Source organism: Eptesicus fuscus, chromosome 19, assembly GCF_027574615.1.
Source record: "Eptesicus fuscus isolate TK198812 chromosome 19, DD_ASM_mEF_20220401, whole genome shotgun sequence".
In the NCBI taxonomy this organism is placed as follows: Eukaryota; Metazoa; Chordata; class Mammalia; order Chiroptera; family Vespertilionidae; genus Eptesicus; species Eptesicus fuscus.
In genome coordinates this window covers 36,736,150-36,757,336 of record NC_072491.1, presented here as the reverse complement: position 1 = coordinate 36,757,336, position 21,187 = coordinate 36,736,150, and the positions used below count along the sequence as shown (strand labels likewise).

Here is a 21,187-nt window from a genome sequence, read left to right as displayed (position 1 = left end):
GAAACTGCGAGATAATGTGGCATGTTTTAAGCCACTAAATTTATGCTAATCTGTGATGAAGCAATAGAAAATTAATAATGAACCATAACCATTAGAAAATTAGTCAATAGAAAAAAGCACAGAAGAGAAGATGGCTGCCGACGGGAAGGCAGACTGCAAGATACTGTGTGAGTGAGAAAACAAAGGGAGAGTGTGTAGTCGCAGGGGGAGTGTTTGTTAGTGAGCTGAGGGACAGCTATACTCCAGGAGACTGTGAGGGACTGTCGAACGGGGCTCCCCTGACCAGGCAGCCCCCACTGCTGCTGGGTTCCCTCCCAGAGCGACCAGCTCCGACGCGGAGACCACGCCATCAGGAAGGAAAAGTAGATGTTATCGGGAGCCTGAAAAGCCCAGGGAATCTACAGCTATGGCACCCACCAAACAGCTGCGAACCCAAAAACACCAGTCCCCAAGTGGCGCAAGCATGGGGATTTAGAGGAGCTCTACACTCCACCATGGAAAGGTCAGATTTCGCCTGGGAGAAAGAGAGAGAGAACTACATAACCAGACACGCGAAGAAGAGAGAACATGGGGAGACAAAGAAACAGCCCGCATATGAAAGAAAAGAGGGCATCATCAGCAAAGGAAGTAAACAAAATGGAGGCAAGGAACCTGTCAGAAAAAGAATTCAGAGAAATGGTCATAAGGTGGCTGAAAAGAATGGAAGACAAATTCAATATGTGTAAGAACCAAGAGGAAATGAAGAAGAATAAAGAAGAAATGAAAAATTACATTGCAGCTATAAAGAACTCAACAGAAAGCATCAAGAGTAAACTAGAAGAAGCAGAGGACCGCATCAGTGAGCTAGAAGACAAGGTAAGAAAAAATACCCAAGTAGAGCAGCTTCTAGAAAAAAAAAAATTAAAAAGCAGGAGGAGAGCCTAAGGGAACTTTGGGACAACACGAAACAAAACAACATCCACATAATTAGGGGACCAGAAGGAGAGGAAACTGAGCAAGGAATAGAAAACCTGTTTGAAGAAATAATGACAGAGAACTTCCCTGATATAGGGAAGAAAAAACCCACACAAATCCAAGCTCATAGAGTCCCAAACAAAATGAACCCCAAAGACTGACGCCAAGGCACATTATAATTAAATTGGCAAACACCAACGACAAAGTAAGAGTCCTAAAAGTGGCCAGAGAGAGAGAGAAAGTTACCTACAAAGGATCCCTCATCAGACTAGCAACTGATTTTTCAACAAAAACACATTAGGCCAGAAGGGAATGGAATGAAATATACAAAGTCATGCAAAGGAAGGGTCTGAATCCAAGAATACTGTACCCAGCAAGGCTATCAATCAAAATTGAAGGTGAAATCAGGAGTTTCACAGACAAAAAAGGACTAAGGGAGTTTATTACCACCAAACCAGCAATGCAAGAAATGCTAAAGGGTCTGCTGTAAAAAAAAAAAAAGAAATAGGAAGCGAAGAAGAAACACAGGGGTAAAGAACAAAAATGGCAACAAACAAGTACCTATCAATAATAACTTTAAATGCAAATGGATTAAATGCCCCAATCAAAAGACATAAGGTAATGGATTGGATAAGAAAACATGACCCATATATCTGCTGTCTACAAGAAACCCACCTCAGAAAAAAAAGACGCACACAGACTGAGGATGAAGGGATGGAAAAAGGTTTTTCAGGCAAATGGAAATGAAAAAAAAAAGCGGGGGTAGCAATACTTATATCTGACAAATTAGATCTCAAAGTGAAGGACATAACAAGAGATAAGGAAGGCCACTTCATAATACTAAAGGGAGCAATCCAACAAGAAGAAATAACTCTGGTAAACATATACGCACCCAATACAGGAGCACCCAAATAAATAAACTCCTGGAGGATATCAAGGGAGAGATTGACAGCAATACAATCATAGTAGGAGACTTTAACACCCCACTATCACCATTGGACAAATCCTCTAAACAAAAAATCAGCAATGAAACATCAATCCTAAATGACTCACTAGACCAGATGGAATTAATTGACATCTTCAGAACATTTCACCCCAAAGCCACAGAATATACATTCTTCTCAAGTGCACATGGGTCATTTTCAAGAATAGACCATATATTGGGTCACAGGCAAAGTCTCTTCAAATTCAATAAGATAGAAATTATATCAAGCATCTTCTCAGATCACAGTGGCATAAAACTGGAAATCAACTACAATAAAAATAATCCAAAAAAATCAAACACATGGAGACTAAATAGCATGCTATTAAACAATGACTAGGTTACCAGAGATCAAAAAAGAAATAAAAAAACATCCTGGCAACAAATGACAATGAAAACACAACAATACAAAATCTATGGGACACAGCAAAAGCAGTCTTGAGAGGGAAGTTCATAGCTCTACAAGCCTACTGCAAAAAAACAAGAAACAATGGTAATAAATCACCTAACCCTACAACTCAAAGAGTTAGAAAGAGAGCAACAAGAAAAGCCCAGTGTAAGCAGAAGGAAGGAAATAATAAAGATCAGAGTGGAGATAAATGACAGAGAGACCAAAAAAACAAAAGATCAACAAAACCAAGAGCTGGTTCTTTGAAAGGATAAATAAGATTGATGAACCTCTAGCCAGGCTCACCAAGAATCAAAGAGAGAGGACCCAAATAAACAAAATCAGAAATGGAAGAGGAGAAATAACAACAGACACCACCGAAATACAAAGGATTGTTAAAAAATACTATGAACAATTCTATTCCAACAAACTGGACAACCTGGAGGAAATGGACATATTTCTAGAAAAATACAACCTTCCAAAACTCAATCAAGAAGAATCTAAATAGCTCAGTAGGCCAATAACTATGGAAGAAATTGAAGCAGTCATCAAAAAGCTTACAGCAAACAAAAGCCCGGGGCCAGATGGCTTCACAGGGGAGTTTTACCAAACATTCAAGGAAGAACTAAAACCTATCCTCCTCAGACTATTCCAAAAAATTCAAGAGGAAGGAATACTTCCAAGCTCCTTCTATGAAGCCAGCATCACCTAATACCAAAACCAGATAAAGACAACACAATGAAAGAGAATTACAGACCAATATCCCTCATGAACATAGATGCCAAAATCCTCAACAAAATTGTAGCAAATCGGATCCAGCAGTACATCAGAAAGATCATACACCATGACCAAGTAGGATTTATCCCAGGAATGCAAGGATGGTACAATATCCGCAAATCAATAAACGTGATATATCACATAAACAAATTGAGAGATAAAAATCACATAGTTATATCAATTGATGCAGAAAAGGCATTTGACAAAATCCAACACCCTTTCTTGATATAAACTCTCAGCAAAGTGGGAAGAGAAGGATCATACCTCAACATAATAAAAGCCATATATGATAAACCCACAGCCAACATAATACTCAATGGGCAAAAACTAAAACCATTTCCCCTAAGAACCAGAACAAGACAGGGATGCCCGCTCTCACCACTCCTGTTCGGCATAGTACTGGAAGTATTAGCCACTGCAATTAGACAAGAAGAAGAAATAAAAGGCATCCAAATTGGAAAAGAACAAGTAAAGCTGTCCTTATTTGCAGATAACATGATACTGTACATAAAAAAACCCGAAAGACTCCATCAATAAACTATTAGACTTAATAAATGAATTTGGCAATGTAGCAGGATACAAACTTAATGCCAAGAAATCTATGGCATTTCTATACACCAATAGTGAACTTACAGAAAGAGAGACTAAAAAAGCAATCCCATTTACCATCACACAAAAAAAATTAAGATACCTAGGAATAAACTTAACTAAGGAGGTAAAACACCTATACGCGGAAAACTACAGGACACTGAAAAAAGAGATAGAGGAAGACATAAACAGATGGAAGAACATACCATGCTCATGGATTGGTAGAATCAACATCATCAAAATGTCCATACTACCCAAAGCAATCTATAGATTCAATGCACTCCCCATTAAAATACCAACGGCATATTTCACAGACCTAGAAAGAACTCTCCAAAAATTCATCTGGAATAAAAAAAAGACCCCGAATAGCCACAGCAATCCTGAGAAAAAAAGAACAAAGTAGGTGGGATGTGGATGTGAGGGCGATCTGGCTGCGACATCTGTCACCCCATTGATCGCCAGGGTTGATTCGGCTGATCTGGCTGGCTAGGCGGGTGTCCCCCTCCTCCCTCACCGATCCGTGTTCGTCCCTCCCGAAGCTGCGCGCTCGGTCGAAGAGGACGACCTTCCCCCCAGAGGAGAGGACCGGTCTTCGGTCAAGGGTATACGAGTAGCTGCGCTCCCCTGCTAGAACCTCCAAACAAGCTCTCAAAGTAGGTGGGATGTCAATACCAGATTTCAAGCTGTATTACAAGGCCACTGTTCTCAAAACAGCCTGGTACTGGCACAAGAACAGACATATAGACCAATGGAATAGAATAGAGAACCCAGATATCAACCTAAACCACTATGCTCAATTAATATTTGACAAAGGAGGCATGAACATACAATGGCGTCAAGACAGTCTCTTCAATAAATGGTGTTGGAAAAATTGGACAGATACATGCAAAAAAATGAAGCTAGATCACCAACTTACACCATACACAAAAATAAACTCAAAATGAATACAGGACTTAAACATAAGACGGGAAACCATAAAAATACTAGAGGAATCCACAGGCAAAGAAATCTCAGACATATTCCGAAGCAATTTCTTCACCGATACTGCTCCCAGGGCAATGGAAGCCAAAGAGAAAATAAACAAATGGGACTACATCAAAATAAAAAGCTTTTGCACAGCAAAAGAAACCATCAACAAAACAACAAGAAAGCCAACTGTATGGGAGAACATATTCACAAATGTTATCACTGATAAAGATTTAATCTCCAACATCTACAGGGAACTTATGCAACTTAATAAAAGGAAGATAAATGATCCAATAAAAAAATGGGCAATGAAATTAAATACAATCTTTTCGAAAGAAGACAGAAGGAAGGCCAAGAGACATAATAAAACATGCTCAAAGTCACTAATTATCCGAGAGATGCAAATCAAAACGACAATGCGGCAATGGTAAGATATGTACACATATAATTCCTTAATAAAAAAAAAAAAATAAAAAAAAACGACAATGCGGTACTATCTCACACCTGTCAGAATGGCAATCATCAACAAATCAACTAACAACAAGTGCTGGTGAGGATGCGGAGAAAAAGAACCCTCGTGCACTGCTGGTGGGAATGCAGACTGGTGCAACCATAGTGGAGAACGGTATGGAGTTTCCTCAAAAAACTAAAAATGGAACTCCCATTTGACCCAGTAATCCCACTTTTAGGAATATATCGCAAGAAACTAGAAACACCAATCAGAAAGGATATATGCACCCCTATGTTCAAAGCAGCACAATTCACCATAGCTAAGATTGAGAAACAGCCTAAATGCCCATCAGCAGATGAGTGGATTAGAAAACTATGGTACATCTACACAATGGAATACTACGCTGCTACAAAAAAGAAGGAACTCTTACCATTTGTAGCAGCATGGATGGACCTGGAGAACATTATGTTAAGTGAAATAAGCCAGGCAATGAAAGAAAAATACCACATGATCTCACTCATTTATGGAAAATAAAGAACATTATAATCTGACGAACAAAAAGTTAGATACAGAGTCAGTAAAGCACCGAACAGACTGTCAAATTACAGCAGGAAGGCTGAGGAGTGTTGGGGAGAGGGGGAAAGAGATCAACCAAAGGACTTGTATTCATGCATATAAGCACAACCAATGGACACCAGACACTGGGGTGGGTGGGATGAGGGCATGCGACAGGGGTAGGGGATGCTGGGGGAAGGTCAATGGGGGGGGGGGGGGGAAGGAGGTATATGTACTACTATATGTAATACTTTAAACAATAAAAAAAGAGGAAAAAAAACACATAGACAAAGATGATGGAACAATAAATAAGGAATTTAAAATAGCTCCCATAACTACGCTCAAGTATTTAAGTAAAAACAGTAACATTATGAGGAAATGGAAGATATTGTAAAAAAAACTAAATGAAGAGTTCTGCTTCTGTTTAGAAAGTAAAAGGCCACAACATTGCTCAGTCCCCACAATGCAAAAAGCTTAATCATCTACAAACTCAGAACTTCTTAAAAAAAAAAAAAAAAAAACGCCCATCAGAGAGGTGTTGTTACAAGCAACCAGTTAAACTGAATTTCAAAGGGTATAAAAACCATTCCAGACATGGGACAATCCAAGTGTTTTACCTTTCCCAGAATATGGAAAAATAGGAGGCAACCTTACAAATGGGTAAGAAAAAAATAGCTGAACTATTAATGAATTCTTAAAGGCCTTGTGTGGGCTGCAAGACAATGTAGATTTCTGGAAGCCTACTCAGAAGAGGACTCTGCACCCAGTACCCCTCTCCCACAGAATGATCACAAGAGAGACTGGACATGGGACAACACAGGAGACCTGAAGAAAATCTTCCAAATAATAAGAAAAATAAAAAACACAAACCAACCACTGCATTTTCCAGACTCTTCGTAATCTACTGGTTGAAGGGCAGAAAACCTGCTCAGACCCAGCATTCTGCACATACAAAACAAAGATCTGTTGCTATGAGGGAAAGGGCAGAAAATTCTCATGCAAGACCCTCCAAGACATCAAAGAGAGTTTGGCTGGCTACCACTGTGGGGAGGGGCAAACAACTCATTTCTAAGAATCACACGCATAGGGCCAGCCTTCCACCAAGGAACAAGGCACAAGAATCTAAGCTGAGAAAGGAGAGAGAAGTACGGAGAGAGACAGCATCTCTGTCAGGGGCATTAGGGCCTAGCTGAAAACTGATGACGGTGAAGGAACACAGAAAATCCCTCCAGCACGCCAGGCCTCACACAAAAAGTAAGGCAGTCAGGTAAGAATTTAAGGATGTGTAAGACATGAACATTACTATAAACCACTACTCTCAACAAACACACATTGCACATTCTTTCAAGTACACACTAAACATGCACCAAGGTCGACTATATCCTGAGCCACTAAAAAATTGTATTAATATACAATTTGTATAATTTCAAATTATACAAATTATTTTCTCAGACTACAGGGGAATTAAACAAGCAGTCAATAACAAAAAAGACAGCAGGAAAACCCCCAAATATTTGCAAATGTAAAAACATACTTCTAAATAACCCATGATTCTGTGTAAACGCCCCAATATATTATTTCTGCTCTAAGCAGTCAATTGTCTTATTTTTAAAATAAAACAAAGAGCTCTAAATGAAGTCACTTGGGCAAAATTACAGGAAGACAAATTTCACTTCAATGGAAATGAGAATATTATAATAATCAGAGCCACCTAAAGATAGAATGTGCTGCCTTGGAAGAGGGTAAATTCCCTGTGGGTATATACACATATAAGCTGGAAATATATATATATAGCCATGAGATAAATCATTGGATTAAATAACTTGAATGGTTTGTTGCAAACATTAGAGTCTATTATCTCACTGTATATTAATCCATGATTCTTGGATTGCATTAATGAGAAGTTCATGCCATTCATCTTTAAAATTTCCAAATAATGATTCTATTATCTGTTGGTGGGCCATCAAAGAAAGTCATTTTTCCAATTTTTATCATGTTTAACAAAATACATCATAAGAATAAAGAACTTCTTATCCATATAGTAAAACTGGTCAATTTTACTTAAAGACATTACACTATAATAAAACTTCAGGTGCTATGCGATTTTTCTCATTTCAAAGGAAAAGTCTGAAATATTATGCAATTACATTATCTCTAAACCAAGATTTAAATTACTTGATGGTTCTCAGGTGAATGAACCTAAACAGTTGATCCTCTTTTTTCATATACTTCACTGAAACCAAATTTCAGGTAAATTTTCTAATAATTTTTAGAAAGAAGAGAGTTCATTTCCAGTTGGTGTGGCTCAGTGGTTTAGCATCAACCTATGAATCAGCAGGTCACAGTTCAATTCCTGGTCAGGGTACATGCCTGGGTTGCAGGCTCCATCCCCAGTAGGGTATGTCTAGGAGGCAGCCAATGAACAATTATCTATCATCATTGATGTTTCTATCTCTCTCTCCTTCGCCCTTCCTCTTTGAAATCAATAAAAAAAAAATTTTTAATTTTTAAAAATAAAATAAAAAATAAAGTTACATACAGGAACCCTGATCAACTTGTTCAGTGGTTGGAGCTTTGGCCCATGGCCCAAAGGATTGCAGGGTCGATTTTCAGTCAAAGCACATCCCTGGATTGCAGTTTCAATCCCTGGCCCTGGTCAGGCTCCATCACAACCAACTGATGTGTCTCTAACATCAATGTGTCTCTGTCTCCCTCTCTCCCTCTCTCCCTCTCTCCCTCCCTCTCTCCTTGTCTCTCTCTCTCTCCCTCTCCTCCTCTCCCCCTCCCTCCTTCCCTCACTCCCTCCCTCCTTTCCTCTCTTCCACTTGTTCTAAAATCAATGGAAAAAATATCCTTGGGTGAGGATTAAAAAACAAAAAAATAAAGTTGACACAGGAAATAAGGCTCTCTTTATCATGACAAGTTAACATAGCAAATCAAGATGCTTATGTTAAGCTATGTCCTTTATTTCCATAAAGAGAAAGTGTGGATTATGATCATGATTGGAACAAAGCACCTTCTCAGAAATTACATGGAAAGAACATGGGAAAGTGTGTCTATCAAAACAATAAAAAGACCTTTGAGAGAAACCAAGATGGCGGCATAGGTAAACACCTAAACTGCTGCTTCACACAACAATTTCAAAACTCAACTAAAAGACAAAACGGAAATCATCCAGAACCACAGGAAGGCTGGCTGAGCGGAAATTCTACAACTAGAAGGAAAGAGAAAAGCACACTGAGACTCAGAGGAGCTGCGGAGAGGACTGGCAACTGAGTGTGCGGCTGGCTTTCTCAAGCGGGAGGGAGACAAAAGCTCCTAACTGCACTGAACTCCAGTTCTGGGCGAGACTCTGGGGAACCAGACTCATACGGGGTGAAACTGGACTGTCAGGAAAGAGAAAAGCACACTGAGACTCAGAGGACCCTGCCGAAGGAAGAGGTACCGAGGAGCACACACGAAGAGGGCGGGCAACTGAGTATGCGGCTGGCTTTCTCAAGCGGGAGGGAGACAAAAGCTCCCGACTGCACTGAACTCCAGTTCCGAGCAAGACTCTGGGGACCCAGACTCATTCGGGGAGAAACTGGACTGTCTGGCAGCGGGCAGAACTCAAGGGCAGCTTTCTCTCAGAGGTGCTTGCAGCGATTACCATGGGACACTGAGACACAGGGGCCTATTAGGGCAGGGCTGACGGGAAACCAATGCTGTCTGCTCCGCCCTGAGACTCCGCCCCATCCAAGCTGAGCACAGAGGCTTTTGCAAGTCTTGTCTCATAAGGGTGTCTCCTGGAGCTCCAGTGGCGCAATCGGTTAGTGCGCGGTACTCATAAGGGTGTCTCCAGCACAGAAGTTTTCCCAGCGTAGACACAGCTGATCCTCACAGCCAATTGGCCTGAAAGTCAATTCCTCCCAGGGATACCAACCACAATCAAGGCTTAACTACAACAAGACTGTGCACACAGTCCACAAAGGGGTGCACCAAGAGTGTCCACCTCAGGTAACTGGGGAGGCTGAGCCACTGGGCCCTATAGGACACCTAGCACACAAAGCCACTCTATCAACTCAGGGAAGCAGCCAAAATGTGGAGACAAAGAAACAGGTCACAAATGAAAGAAATGGAGGAAAGCAAACGACTGGATATAGAGTTCAAAACCACAGTTATAAGGTTTTTCAAGAATTTTCTAGAAAAGGCCGATAAATTTAGCGAGATGCTTGAGGATATAAAAAAGGGACCAACTAGAAATTAAGCACACACTGACTGAAATAAAAAGTATTATACAGAGATCTAACAGCAGACTAGAGGATCACAAGAATCAAGTCAAAGATTTGAAATACAAAGCAAAAAACACTCAGAAAAGCAAAAAGAAAAAAGAACCCAAAAATATGAAGATAGTGTAAGGAGCCTCTGGAACAACTTCAAGCGTACCAACATCCCAATTATGGGGGTGCCAGAAGAAGAGAGAGAGCAAGATACTGAAAACCTATTAGAAGAAATAATGACAGAAAACTTCCCCCACCTGGTGAAAGAAATAGACTTACAAGTCCAGGAAGCACACAGAACCCCAAGCAAAAGGAATACAAAGAGGACCACACCAAGACACATCATAATTATCTCTAATCGGTTTGGCTCAGTGGATAGAGCGTCGGCCTTCGGACAGAAAGGTCCCAGGTTTGATTCCGGTCAAGGGCATGTACCTTGGTTGCGGGCACATTCCCAGTAGGGGGTGTGCAGGAGGCAGCTGATGGATGTTTCTCTCTCATAGATGTTTCTAACTCTCTATCCCTCTCCCTTCCTCTCTGTAAAAAATCAATAAAATATATTTTTTTAAAAAGACACATCATAAAATGCCAAGAGCAAAAGACAAACAGAGAATATTAAAAGCAGCAAGAGAAAAACAAGTTAGTTACCTACAAGGGAGCACCCATACGACTGTCAGCTGATTTCTCAACAGAAACTATGCAGACCAGACGGGAGTGGCAAGAAATATTCAAAGTGATGAATAGCAAGAACCTACAACCAAGATTACTCTACCCAGCAAAGCTATCATTCAGAATTGAAGGGCAGATAAAGAGCTTCACAGATAAGAAAAAGCTAAAGGAGTTCATCACCACCAAACCAGTATTATATGAAATGCTGAAAGGTATTCTTTAAGAAGAGGAAGAAGAAAAAGGTAAAGTTAAAAATCATGAACAACAAATACCTATCTATCAACAAGTAAATCTAAAAATCAAGTGAATAAAAAATCTCATGAACAGAATAAACTGGTGAATATAATAGAATCAGGGGCATAGACAGGGTGTGGACTGACAATTCTCGGGGTGGGGGAAAGGGGTGTGGGGGGTGCGGGAAGAGACTGGACAAAAATTGTACACCTATGGATGAGGACAGTGGGAGGGGTAAGGGCAGAGGGTGGGTGGGAACTGGGTGGAGGGGAGCTATGGGGGGAAAAAGAAGAACAATTGTAATAATCTGAACAATAAAGATTTATTAAATAAAAAAAGACCTTTTATGAAACACTCTACAAATCTAATCAACTGAAGTTTGCACATACCAAAGAGCATCCCCGCAAAAGGACTACAGATTTCTCGGGTAGATTTGGATGCTTCATTGTCTCGAGCACTAAAACAAAAACAAAAAGAATTAAAACCCAAGTAATTTTCAGAAAACAAAAATTAGAGTAAAAAGTAGTTATGTGTTATTGGCCTTTAAAATACTAGATGTTATGATAGTTACATCTTTTTAAAGTTAGGGTAAAATTATGGCATTTCTATTTTTTTTTAAATATATTTTATTGATTTTTTACAGAGAGGAAAAGAGAGGAATAGAGAGCTAGAAACATCAATGAGAGAGAAACATCGATCAGCTGCCTCCTGCACACCCCCTACTGGGGATGTGCCCGCAACCAAGGTACATGCCCTTGACCGGAATCGAACCCGGGACCCTTGAGTCCGCAGGCCAACGCTCTATCCACTGAGCCAAACCGGTTTCGGCAGCATTTCTATCTTTATATAGTGGGGCCCCAATGTATTCGGGCTTCTTTTTCTTGAGCCTTCTCTGCTGGCTGTATAGATTCCTAATAAAACCTTTCTTTTTTTAAATAAGAAGTTATCTCAGTGAAGAAAATGAATATAAGTAGACATCTTTTTTTAAAAGGAAAATGGTGATACCTATACACAGACTTAGAAATGATCATCCCTAAAAGACTCCTTCCTAGAAATTTAAGTCCCTCACAGAACCTTCATTAACTAGACCCAAACAACAAAATCTCTTCTCTTAAGCACTTTTTAAAATACTAGAGGCCCTGTGCACGAAATTCATGCACTGGAGTGTGGGAGGGGGGGTTCCCTCAGCCTGGCCTGCGCCCTCTTGCAGTCTGGGACCCCTCAGGCCTAAGCTGGCAGGTGGACATCCCTCTCACAGTCCCGAATTCCTCACTCCTTACCGCCTGCCTGCTCGCTGCTCCTTAGCACTGCTGTGGATGCGGGGGAGGCTCCTGACACCACTGCTGCACTCAGCAGCCAGCAGCCCGGCTTCTGGCTGAGCAGTGCCCCCCCTGTGAGAGCGCACTGACCATCAAGGGGCAGCTCTTGGGTCGAGCGTCTGCCCCATGGTGGTCAGTGTGCATCATAGTGACCAATCATTCTGGTTGTTCCGCTGCAATGTTAGCTTAGGTTTTTATTATATAGATATATTTTACTAATTTCAGAGAGGAAGGGAGAAATAGAAACATCAATGATGAGAAAATATCATTGACTAGCGTTCCCGTTGCAGGAAAAATCCTGCAATAGGGTTTCCTGCTGCACTCTACCCCGCCCCGCCTGCTCTCCTCCCTTATCCCCCGGCCCGCCTTCTCTGCCAGCCCACCCCGCTCTCTTTCCTTCTCCCCCGGCCCCGCCTCCGCTCCTCCCTTCTCCTCCCCCCGGCTTGCTTGCTTCTCTGCAGCTTTGCTCCCTTCAGCATCTCTTGGCTTCTTTCTAAGCTGTCTTGATATGCAAATTAGCCGCCATCTTTGTTGGGGTAATTTGCATACTCGTCCTGATTGGTTGGTGGGTGTGGCTTGGCTGGTGGGCGTGGCTCAGGCGTAGCGAAGGTGCGGTCAATTTGCATATTTGTCTATTATTAGGTAGGATTGGCTGCCTCCTGCATGCCCCCTACAGGGAAATGAGGGAACTGTGACTTCCTGGTTCATACTAGTAGATCAACACTCAGCCACTGAGCCACACCGGCCGGACTATCTCAAGCACTTTTATGAATTACTTTGTTTGAAAGAAAATAGACACTGTTCCTGATACATGACAATATTATTTTCATTATACACTAAAGATTCAGAAGCACTTATCCTTATTTATGATACAAGAAAGCCAACAAAATGATAAACTATAAATAGAGAACATGAATATAAAATGCATATCATTTCCTTCCTTTTCAAACATGAGAGAATTATATATGAACACCATTTTACAATATAAGCATAAAATTATCTACTCAATAAGCTGAAAATAAAAAACAAAGTTTTGAAAGGAAAACTCATTGCGAAATATTTTCAATTTATTTCCAGTTAAGTTATACCACCCACTTAACTCCAAGATTATTTTAAATTGATTTTTAGTCCTTTGTATTGTATGTTTATTTCTCCGTTCATTGCTTAAAATATATACACTTTAAAATGACAGGGACTTATTTTTTTTTTTTTAAATATATTTTATTGATTTTTTACAGAGAGGAAGGGAGAGGGATAGAGAGCTAGAAACATCAATGAGAGAGAATCATCGACCAGCTGCCTCCTGCACACCCCCTACCAGGGATGTGCCCGCAACCAATGTACGTGCCCTTGACCGGAATCGAACCTGGGACCTTTCAGTCCGCAGGCCGACGCTCTATCCACTGAGCCAAACCGGTTTCGGCTGACAGGGACTTATTAAGATCATCTTGGCATACTTTCTCATCAAAACTTGCCCTTCAAAAGAATGCTGTAAAGTACTGAAATTTTTCATTTAATACAACTCTCCCCCCCCTTCCAAACCTTTTCTTCCAACTCCTTCCTAATAAGGAAGACTGTTAAAAAACTATCTTTCCACTTTTCAATAAGCCGGTTTTAGCAGGTGCTGTTTCACAGTGTATGCAATGATTGAAGGGGAGAATTTACATTACATACTATACCTTTTGTTTCCAGCAGATGAAATTCGTATGTTTGACTGTCCTGTGACATCATCACCATACTCCACAGGAGGCACATTCCCTCGTCTGTTCCCGTATAGCCTTAAAAACACATTAGCTTATAGAGCTTGTTCCACATACAGTGGACCTATGTCTTTGGTGTTTGTGCATTTCATGTTGGAAATATTAAAGGGAACAAAGTGTTATAGTGAAATTTTACTGTAAACATGTTTTAAAATTAATGTGAATAGATTTGATTAAAATATGATCAGCTGGTTAGTAAAATACACTAAGAGTTCGGATTTCGTAATCTTTAAACAAAAGGTCATTATAAATTATTTCATTATAACATCTAGAAATTTTTAACTTGAAACTATGCACATACTATACTTTTTCTCACTCCTTTACTCAAATACTATTTATTGAGCATCTACTAAATGCCAAGTTAAATTCTAGGCACAGGATATATGGACATGGTCCTTGCCCTCAGGAAGATCATAGTCAATTTTCAAAATGAGATCATTGTCTTAATTAAAATTCATAGATTCTGGGAATTATTTCGCTGCATAGACAAACCTTTATAACTTAAAAACATAGCCGTAGATTTACCATTTAATTAAATCAAATGTAACAAGCCACAACATTTGTTAACAGTGTAAATCACGTGAAAGAATAAAGATTAGCAATAGGTGCATAGAAAACATCATAAACAGACTGATGCATGGCTAGAAAATGATTAGTTTACTTACTAGGTCATAACAACAAGAAAAGATTAAAAAATAATTTTTAATGTTTTTCAATTTATGTTTTTTTTCCATTTGGCAAACATTGATTTCTTTAGCTTAATTTCTCATACCAGAAAAACATGATCATTTATATCAACATTTATAGGCATCCATGAAAATCACCATTTCCTAAGTCACAGTTCTTTACATGGCAGTTAAACTACATTGTCTCTAAAGAGGGCTACTAGAAAAAAAAATAGGCTGTTAAATATTTTAGGTGAATTTCATTATCACATTAAGAAAAATTGCAATTTTCAGCAGAAAAGGAACTTCTCATTCTCCACAGAGCCAGCATATAACATTCACTTGTTTCCATCACACGAGCCATTGTCAATATGATCTGTGGGGAAAAGACTCTACAGGATTATAACCTTACTAAAGTATGACCTGGCATGACATAAATGTCTCCCATTTTTTATCCATACCTAAAACAACAGAACCCTCCACAGGCCCTTTCAAAAAGAATTTCAAATTTATTTCAATTCATCGAAATACGGCTGGTCTTCTATCTAAAGTCTAGGTGCTTGAATCTTTTAAAATGACACATAAGTTTAGTGTTATTCTGTACTTCTGCTGCTTAAAGAACAGATAAGTATAAAATCAAATTCAAATTTGCAATTAAAACAACGCCAAGCAACCAGATTTAGTTATACTGGATCTGTATAACACACATGAGCAGAAAAAGGGTTAACAGAGGAGGCCTGAGACTGCCTATCCTTAGAAAGGTCTAGTAGCAAGGCTGGCCCTTGGCTGGCACCTGGGAACACAGATTTAGGGAGGGGTCCCACCATTCCTAGAACTGAAAAGAATGGCTCACTGTGCCTAAACCAGGGGTGGGGAACCTTTTCTCTGCCAAGGGCTATTTGGATATTTGTAACATCATTTGAGGGCCAAAAAAAATTAAAAATTGGCCTGCTACCTTTGGTCAAACATTTAATTAACTCACCCTAATGCCTTGGCAGGGCCGGACCAACTGATTTCTCAGGCCTTATACGGCCCATGGGCCCAAAGTTCCCCACTCCTGGCCTAAACTGTTTGTACAAACAATATAGTTTATGTTAACATCTGCTTTCCTCCAGAAAGTCTGGGATTTTGGTACAAATAGGAAAAGGGTGCCTATGTAACCAGCCCCCAGTAAAAACAGTAGGACTGAGTCTATAATGAGCTTTCATGGTAGACAACATTTCACCCATGTTGTCACAACTGGATACTGGAAGAATTAAACATGTCGTGTGCGACTCCACTGGGAGAAAACTCTTGGAAGCTTGGCCTGGTTGCCTCTGGACTTTGTCCCATGCACCTTTTTCCTTTCCTGATTTTATTTTATATCCTTTCAACTATAATAAATCATAGCCAGGAATATAACTATACACAAAGTCCTGTGAGTCCTCCTTAGGAATCCCTGAACCTGGGGGTGGTCTTGCGAACCCTCAAACAACAGACAAAAGTAAACTTACTGATGTGGTACAGAGGTGCCTAGACCACGTTTTCAGATATAGAAAAATTCAAAGATATGAATTTTTAAAAATATCACTTGGGATTAAATCAAAATTAACCAGAACTGAAGGCTACTTACACATACAAAAATTCTTTCTGAAATTTATCAAAGAGTTTGTGGTTTCCTGCACTTTCTAAGTTTGAACTTGCATTTCTAGCTTATTTTTATAAACTATACCAAAGTACAATATCTAAAGCACCTACATGAAACATGTTTAGTAAGTTCTTTAGTATATAGAGACATCTTAATAAAGCAAACACTATAAATTACAGAAAGTTAGATCATTTTATTTATGTAGAAGGTAAAGATCTCTGCTAAATTCTACAGTAAAATTACAAAGATTTCCTAATGGACAGGGCATATAAAAGATAGTTGAGTCCTGGCTGGTTTTGCTCAGTGGATAGAGCGTTGGCCTGTGTACTGAACGGTCTCAGGTTTGATTCCAGCCAAGGGCACATGCCTGGGTTGCGGGCTCAATCCCCGGTAGGGGGCGTGCAGAAGGCAGCCAATCAATGATTCTCCCTCATCATTGATGTTTCTATCTCTCCCTCTCCCTTCGCCTCTAAAATCAATAAAATACTTTTTTTTAAAAAAAGAGATAGTTGAAGGTGGGCTCCTTCACTAAAGAAAAATATTTATTAATGAAATTATAAAAGTCCCCCTGTCTCTGATAATTACAATAAAGTCAAAACTGGAGAAATATTTAAGAATCCAAAAATGAGCAGAGATATGTATTTCACTAAAAAGGACAAAATAAAATTTTAAGGTATCCTATTCAATTTTATGAAATGACTGGCATAAATTATATGTTATTAATACAAGACATAAAATAAATAAGAAAACTAGAAAGGAACCTTACAAGCTGTGAAGGCAAATTATAGTTTAAAAAGTTAGCAACCTTACTATCTATTAAAACCTATATAATAAAAGAGTAATATTCAAATCGACCAAACAGTGGAACAACCAGTTGCTATGATGCGCACTGACCACCAGGGGGCAGACACTCTATGCAGGAGCTGCCCCCTGGTGGTCATAGCGCTCCCACAGGGGTAGTGCCACTCAGCCACAAGCCGGGCTGACTAAGGATGTCTGACTGTGGCTTAGGTCTGCTAAGCCATCAGTAGGACATCCTCTTAGGGCTCCCAGACTGCTAAAGGGTGCAGGCAGAGCTGAAGGACAAAACCCCCCTCTGCCCCCCCGCCACAGTGAATGAATGTTGTGCACGGGGCCTCTAGTATCTGTATAACTGTAATGGAATTTCCCTCATTTATTAAAGTTTCTTTTATATTTTTAATAAATTTAACATTTAATCACTCTTAACTATCCCTGTTAGCTCACTTTAACAGCTTTTATGGTGGTCTTACAATTTATTTTAGAAACTTTTACAGAGGCAAATGAAGTCCTCTCTGCAGAGAAAGAAGTTTGACCACTGCTTTCTCTCTTCAATCCTTTCAACACTGAGGGTGAATGACAGATGGTGATCTCCAGAAGCAATGAACTCAATACCTAAGATCAGCCTGATTCTAGTCAGAGTACAAGAGTTCAGTTTAGGTCCAGTTTGTCCCTGAGTTTAGCTATGGCTTTAGAGCCAGTACCAGATTAAAATGATCCCTGTGACCCAGAACTACCTAACTAGCCTATGATTTTAAATCAACAGGTTCACTTATCAGACCTCAATCCATTCGGTTTTGTCAGCAAGGGAGAGACCTCACAAAAGAAAAAAGTTTGCTTACTTTGACATAGAAAATCAGATTTGCGTGAGGGAATAAATGTAAAATAGTTTCACCATCCTACTATCAAAAAAAAAAAAGTTAAAGGTTATGTTAAATGGAAAAGGCTTTGTTCTCTAATTCCTTGAATTAGGTTCAAATTTCAAAGCCCAAAGAAACCAGGTATAGGCTAGAGGTCAAGATTACTCTAAAAATTAACACGTTTATCTTATTTTTAAAAATTAGTCTCTTATAGAAGAAAAGCGAATTGTTTGAAACCACAGGTATTTTCAGCTAACTTACATGTAAATGAACAACTCCTAAATGATAATGAATAACTTAAACTACTGCAGAAATAAATTGACAATGTTTTTTGCTATGAGAATAACACATTATAGAAATAAAATATTTACCATCTATTGGTCCTATATTTAATACAGTTCATAGGGAGGAAGAATCTAATGTCTCCTTACTTAAAGAAATCACCTAATTCATAATAATGGTTACATCACCTTGTTTCATATTAAGAATTTCTCTAATGTGAATGAATTCTGCTACTAAGCGTGCACAAAAGTTAAAAAAAAAATACAGAGCTATAACTATATTTTTCTCATTGTTTTCAATTGTTTCCCAATTTTTACATTTACTTTAATTCCATAACAGTTTTTCAAATATCAACCCCATCTTTAAAGTGAGGAAAATAATTAAAATGTTCCTTCTAAAGATAAATGAAAATTACTATAAGAAAAAAAGTAATACCAAATTAAGTAACTCATGTTCTAATAAGCCATTCCTCCTCATTTATGTCTTTGTATTAAGCATGCACACTTCTTAAAATGTCCTACACTAAAAACCTATGTGGCTAACACAGAGATTCTAATTTCAGATGGAGTATTATCTCAGAATTTTATTAAATGACTTAAGATTACAAACTATCAAAAAAAAAAAGATTACAAACTATCAAATATTAAGAGTTAAGCTGAAGTGCAAGCTACATTAATCATAAAAAAACTAAAAAAAAAACTAAAAAAGCCAGCAGCATTTTTAATGCTAAAAATGTCCTTTACTCATTAACTCTGGTTATAGAGTAAAACATAAGATGGCAATATATTAACTTCTATAACTCAAGTTAATAATAAAGACGAGGATGACTATATTTTAAAAGTGCCTATAAATTTCTAAGTATTATAAGACACTACTACATTCAAATTTAGAAAGCTCCAAAAACATGAATTTTAATTAAATTGGTAAATACATCTGAATAAATACACACACACAGATTTCAACTGTCAGGCAAAGTTAACCACCTTGTTAACTATTAAAAACACTGCCAGTAATTATTAGTTTAGAAAAGTAAAATCATTTCTGGGCTCTAGTTTTCTTTCCCGCATTTAACATGGGGAAATAAATCATTAATAAATACATATAGTATATGAAAAGTTTATATGGAAATTGAAAAGAACTAAGACCACCCAGCCAGTGTGGGTCAGTGGCTGAGCATCAACCCAACCCATGTACCAAGAGGTTTCCAGTTCTATTCCCAGTCAAGGCACATCCCCTGATTGTGGGCTCAATCCCTGGTGGGGGCTGTGTAGGAGGCAGCCAATTGAAGTTGCTCTCTCATCAATGTTTCTATCTCTTTCTCCCTTCCTATCACTCTAAAAACCAATAAAAATATATTTTTTAAAAGAACAGAACTAAGACCAAAAGTATAAACTAAAAAATATTCAAAATCTTAACTAGAATTTATCACACGCTGACTTTTGAAAGAAAAAAGAGAAGGGAAACTTAGAATGAAGGAAAATTAATTTTGTATTTCTCACAATCAGTTATAATTTTTTTGTCAAGAACTTCTGGTTAAGATTATAGTATACTAGAGGCCTGGTGCATGAATTCGTGCACAGGTGGGTCCCTCAGCCTGGCCGGAGATCAGGGCCAATTGGCCCAATCGTGGGGGGCCGGCTGGCTGAGGGGAGGGACCACAGGAAGTTGTCCAGGCAGGGGGAGGGACCACAGGAGGTTGGCCGGCCAGCCCCCCATATAGGGGCCGATTGGAGGGGCCAGCTGGCCAGGAGGAGGGACCATGGGAGGTTGGACGGTTGCGGGAGGTTGGCTGTGGGAGCACACTGACCACCAGGGGGCAGCTCCTGAGTTGAGCATCTAGTGGTCAGTGCACATCATAGCGACCAGTCCACTGGTCGTTTGGTTGTCTGGTCACTTAGGCTTTTATATATATAAAGAGTAAATGGTTAGAACAAGAGACCAAATGCAGTTACACATTCCTTTAGTTTTAAAAATTTCACTAACAAAGTCATTTTTCTAACTACCACTCTGCCTGTTAAATAAAACCTACTGAATGATCAATGTGGGGTTTTTTTCGTTGTTATTTTTTTTGCTGGAAATAAGAAATCCACTAATCTGAAATACAGAAATTCAATTTTAACCTCAATTGCCATGCCGACATGTGTGACAAACCTTACACTAGAAATTTATGCATTAACAAGCTAGAAGTAACATACAATAATCACATTTTGAAGAATTACTTTTAGAAACTTTGAAATGTGTAACAGGAATTATTCTCACTCATTCTCATTTAAACTAATCATAAAATACTACTTGAAAAAGATAATACAGAAAAAGTTCATTTATGGGGTACATAAGAAAATAAGATATTGCTCAAATAATTAGGCTAAAATTCATTAGTTCATGTATAATATCATCACAGGGTATAATTACAAATAGAATAGGCAAAGCAACAACCTTATAATAAGTTTCATGAGATCCCAAACTTAAAAGGTATGCATTACATTACATTCCAAAGGTAAACAAACACGATAAGGAAAAAAGTTCTCATGTACAAAGATGGTAGCACCACGAGTCCAAGATTACTTGCAGTTCCCCAGTTGGTAATTTTTTTAGATCAGGCTGCCTTTGAATACCTTCTGACATAAACATTTTCAAATATAACAATTATAGGATTTGGAGCATTTTTTTAAAGTACAAACAATTGGATTCAAATCAGAGATCATTATAGTTGGCATTGCAACATTCTAGTCCTTCATTCAAATTACTTAAATTGAGGTGAATATTAAAAAGATTGAGTGACGCCGAAACCGGTTTGGCTCAGTTGGATAGAGCGTCGGCCTGCGGACTCAAGGGTCCCAGGTTCGATTCCGGTCAAGGGCATGTACCTTGGTTGCGGGCACATCCCCAGTGGGGGGTGTGCAGGAGGCAGCTGATCGATGTTTCTCTCTCATCGATGTTTCTAACTCTCTATCCCTCTCCTTTCCTCTCTGTAAAAAATCAATAAAATATATTTTAAAAAAAAAGATTGAGCCGAAACCGGTTTGGCTCAGTGGATAGAGCGTCAGCCTGCG

General features: G+C 39.0%; 1 protein-coding gene across 1 annotated transcript in view; it reads right to left on the bottom strand.

Moving 5' to 3' along the window:
- The window catches only part of CSPP1 (centrosome and spindle pole associated protein 1), a 109,541-nt gene that overhangs the window by 57,739 nt on the left and 30,615 nt on the right, over positions 1–21,187 (bottom strand). Inside the window, exons 10-11 of the mRNA XM_054708725.1 lie at positions 13,822–13,920; positions 11,213–11,280 (exon numbers count right to left, since the gene is read on the bottom strand). Coding sequence (XP_054564700.1) covers positions 11,213–11,280; positions 13,822–13,920 — 167 coding nt within the window. The remainder of the gene's footprint in view (positions 1–11,212; positions 11,281–13,821; positions 13,921–21,187) is intronic.